This window comes from Perca flavescens, chromosome 8, assembly GCF_004354835.1.
Source record: "Perca flavescens isolate YP-PL-M2 chromosome 8, PFLA_1.0, whole genome shotgun sequence".
NCBI classification, from domain to species: domain Eukaryota; kingdom Metazoa; phylum Chordata; class Actinopteri; order Perciformes; family Percidae; genus Perca; species Perca flavescens.
Window position 1 is genome coordinate 27467452 of NC_041338.1, and position 4519 is coordinate 27471970.

At 37.0% G+C, this 4519-nt stretch overlaps 1 protein-coding gene across 1 annotated transcript; it reads right to left on the bottom strand.

Annotated features, from left to right (window-relative positions):
• Positions 1–1566: 1566 nt before the first annotated feature.
• On the bottom strand, positions 1567–4324 carry si:ch211-245j22.3 (guanylyl cyclase inhibitory protein). The gene is made up of 4 exons (XM_028584629.1): positions 3361–4324; positions 3063–3212; positions 2846–2951; positions 1567–1787 (listed from the first exon to the last, which is right to left on the bottom strand). Exons 1-4 carry the CDS (start codon positions 3571–3573, stop codon positions 1651–1653), a joined length of 606 nt encoding a protein of 201 aa, XP_028440430.1. The 5' UTR covers positions 3574–4324; the 3' UTR covers positions 1567–1650.
• Positions 4325–4519: the final 195 nt, after the last annotated feature.

Here is a 4519-nt window from a genome sequence, read left to right on the forward strand (position 1 = left end):
CAGCATATTCTAAACCTGGGTGGTGCCTGTGTTTTAAACAAGCACAGCAAAGGCGACATCAAGTGGTCTATAAGTCTCAGTGGTGGAAGAACTATATCATGTATCCTTACAAAGTAGCAATAGCCTACTCCTGTGCAAAAACAGTCAAATACAAGCAAACTTTTTGAATTCAAAGTTGTATTTAAATGAAAGTACAGAAGCATTGGCAGCAATATTTACTTAAGTATTTAAAAGTAAAAGTAGCAGAGGGGCCTTTGCAGATTGTTATGTTACATATTATATTATTGGATTATTGTATGCATTAATATTTAAGTATCATCTTGATGCTGTAGCTGATCAAGGAGCATGAGTATGGAGCTAGTTTTAACAACTTGGTAGTTTTATTTAAGAACACTGCATCATATTTCTTTTATTCTGGTGATGTTTTGTTGGTAAATTCCAAGTCTGCAAAGTAACTAGTGACTATAACTATGTGATATATGTAGTGGAGTAAAAAGTACAATATTTCCATCTAAAGTGAAGTGGGATAAAAGTATTAGGTGGCAAAAAATGAAAATACTGCAGACGTGAATTGAATACCAAGGGCATGAAGGGCAGATGTTACAGGACCCTGGGCAGTCAAGGGAGCCACTGTAAACATGTTTACCTAAAACAGTTGTCCTAATCACAGAGGTGTGTTTTTTTTTCCTTCTTTTTACAGTATGTTTTTGGCGCTTTGAGAACCATAAATCGAGTGCCATCTAGTTCCATTAAATTGGAGAGAAGGCAGACATCTCTTCGGCCGATATCTCCAACAGTGGAAAAACCAAAACCATCTAGACTGATGAATAGCACTACAGGCAAGAGGAAAACAATTTTCATTTTGGGGTGAACTGTCCCTTTAACTAGATTTGTACTGGAATGCTTCAATGGACCTTGTTTTTTTTTTTGCTGTTGAATCAAAAATGCGTTGGCTAAAACATGTCTATAATAAAGTGTTAAAAAGCTTACTGATTTAAAAAGTGATCAATAGCATTAGAATATATTACCCTCTACCCAGATTAATTTATTTTATTAAATTAAATGAATGCTGCCTCAAATGTTTCACAAACATTCCCTAAACCATCGGATCATGTTTATGGACATTATTGAGCCCTTGTCTTTTTTTTAAAAGCATGCAAATATACTGTAATTAAAATAAATAAAATGTATATATTTGATGTGAAAATACAGGCAGAGGGCAGGTAGCTACAGACGCCACCACACACTTCAAGTGGGCCAATAGTGATGATGAGGAGGAATTACTTTTGTATTAGTCTATACATTGTTTTTTAGGAAAGCATTGCATATTACGATGCAATCAGACACAGGGAAACAGAAATGATCAAAACTACATCAAATGATGCAGCAAATAAAACCCACTGATCCAAAATACAGTTAAAAAAATAATACAAAATAAAACATGGCAGAAGATAATGCTTTTAATAATGTGACAACTTAACATAAAACTATATCTACATTTTCTAGTGCTCTAAGTTACTCAACAGACTGTTATATCATTTGTCACAGGGAATGGAAGCTGTGTTGCCGCAACAATTCCTGGAGATTTCCAATCCAAACATCGACTGGTTAATTTCTCTGCTCCGAGTGAATAGAATGCCCCACTTCAGGTCAACCATGGGTCCCCAAAGCGGTGTCCCTCCTCAGGGGCCTCTCCACCTTCACAGTGCTAGGATCACATTCCAGCATTTCCCTGATCCAATCATCATTCAGCGCTCCCTCTGTGAACTCCTCCAGGCTGATGATGGCTACAGACATAACAAGGACAGACAGTGATTACAGACAAAGAGCAGAGGACAAACTCTATCAATATCATTAGGTCCTGTTCCCTCCTTAATATATGTCTGCAAGTGGTGATATTAGAGAGCAAGAGCTTTTTTAATGTTAACTACTGACAATACAACTACTGATTAAAGTATATGTAATTAAATTAAATAACTATACAATCCAAATGTTAGCATTTTGAAGGCTTATCCACATTTACAACCTAAACTGCATCCACGATTGAATTACATGATTACAGGGAAAAGAGCAGATCCCATTCCAAAGCCCTTGCCACACTTCAGCATACCCCTGGATTAAATCTCATAAATGTTTCGTGGATTCAGCATTAACATTTTGTGCACAATACACATGCTGTAGTTAATCTTCTATTAGATACATTACCTCAGCTTTGGGTATGTGCTTATCTCTAAGGTACCGTATCTCTTAGATCCTGTGACTGAATAACAATCTTAGACTCAAAGTCATGTCCCAACTAGTAAGATACATTTGTTATTGTAGGCTTACATCACAGAATTGACAAATGCAATTAGAGTTAAAATGTTTCAATATGGTTCCGACCTAGAGGCGTAAGCCACAAGTTTCATCATGATATGATATCGACTCTTTGTACAACCGTACAGTATTTGCTGATATCATAAAGTCTGCAACAATACGATTTTGATGTGATATGAGACGATATCCCTCAATCCGTTTCATTCATATCAACTCACTAAAAGAAACTAAAATATGTGACAATTTAATTCAACACATTTAAATGAAAAACCATTATTTAATAAAAAGAATAAAAATGTTCCTCTTGTTGCTCACTATCGATATTATTACACGCTGACAGTCATGAAAAACATATAATAGACTGGATGGGGTATTTTAAAGGTATATGTAACATCTTCTGCAGTAACATAGCCATAAACTCTATGAGGGGAGTTTATTGAGGGTGAAAAAGATACTATCACTATGAGGGTGAGTGTGACATCTATACACCACACGTTTTTAAGCAGAAATGGAAAAATCTTTGCCTCACCGTTATTGTCTTTATCTAATCGCATAAATATCCTGTTGGTACATTCTTCAGCTGTAAGTGGGTTGGATTTGGTTAAAGCAGCAGCTACCTTCATCTTATACACAGCCTGTGAACAGAAGGAAACACACACCTGTTGAACTGAAAGATGCAGCAACTGTGGTATCATCTCATGATAAGAAAGACACAGTTTGTGTATTACACAGAAAAGCACACACACCTGCGTAATCTCCAGCATTTCCTCCCTTGTAATCGCTCCATCTCCATCTTTGTCATAGAGCTTAAATGACCACCGCAGCTTCTCCACAGCAGAACCTTCAATAAGCATGCTGATGGCCATGACATACTCCCTGAAATCAACCACCCCATCCTGAGGAAAAGTGCACTTTGTTAGTTCACTTTTGTTGGTTGTTGTAACTTTAGGATGCATTATTATGATGCTGAGAAAGGCATGAAGTTATTTTCCTGTTACAGCTGTAGAAAGGTTTTCCCTCCAGACTCATGAGAAGTTTGCTTACCCCATTATTGTCCAATGTGCGGAATATCTGTTCTGCATACTCCGCAGACTCACTGCCCACTGTTCCATTGCAGAAATGTCTTTGAAACTCATGCAGAGTGATCAGCCCACTTGGACATTCATTAATAAATGTTCTATCACATAAAGACAAATAACACATTTGTTTAATTAAATGGCAAGGACAATGCAAGTTGTTGTGATACACTAAAACCATAGAGGCAATTTGGGTAAAAGGGTCAGACCTGTGGCAGGAGAAACATGTCCTTCAAATTAAGAATTAAGAGAATTAAGGTCAATCTATCCCCTCTCTGTGGAGATTACATGTCTTTGAAAGCTTGTTTACACTCTGGGACCTAAGTACTAAGATAATTAGGCTAAATGAATTTGAACCACTTTACTACAAATGGCAAAGTGAAGCTAATCAGCAGTGTGTAGTCATGGAAATAAAGTAGGGCTAGACACACTATTCATCAAGTTTTTACTACCAAATACAGACATAACGAGAGAAAAAATTGATATGATTTGTAGATTTGTCCGGGAAATAAAATACTCTGAATAACATAAAGACACCTAAGCTTCTTGAATGTTGCTTTAAAATCTGCAGTTTAAGCTGCACCCATACAGTTGTAGCTATGCATGTTAACTTTTCACAGCCCAGATAGGAGTCTTGAACACCCCCTCTCCCTCCAAACTTGTATTTGCTTTAACAGGCTATTCTACTTTAATACACTACAAGAGTGTGGAATTAATTAACAGCTTCTCTGTAAAAAATGTTAAAAGCCAAATTAAACTCTTACCTGTACCAATGGTACAGCTCAGTGACATAAGATCCCCCTCCCCTACAGGGCATGTTAGCAGCTTGGCCCATTCTGTAAAGGAGCAACAGCTCTGGATTCACCACTGACTTTATATACACAACAAATCCCAGCTTATGCCATGCTTTCTTAATTGCACAAACCACCCACGTGCCACATTTGTAAAATTATTCAAAGCTAATCTCCTCGGGGTGGGGGCAAATGTAATTACTCAAGCTTGATTAAACATTTTGAATTCAGTGCGACGGTTCACAAAGTGTGCTTACGGTCCTTCTGTTCAATCCAAATATAGTTATCTGAAAATATGCCCCAAAGTTCCTGTTGAGGGTTTAGTAAACTAATATT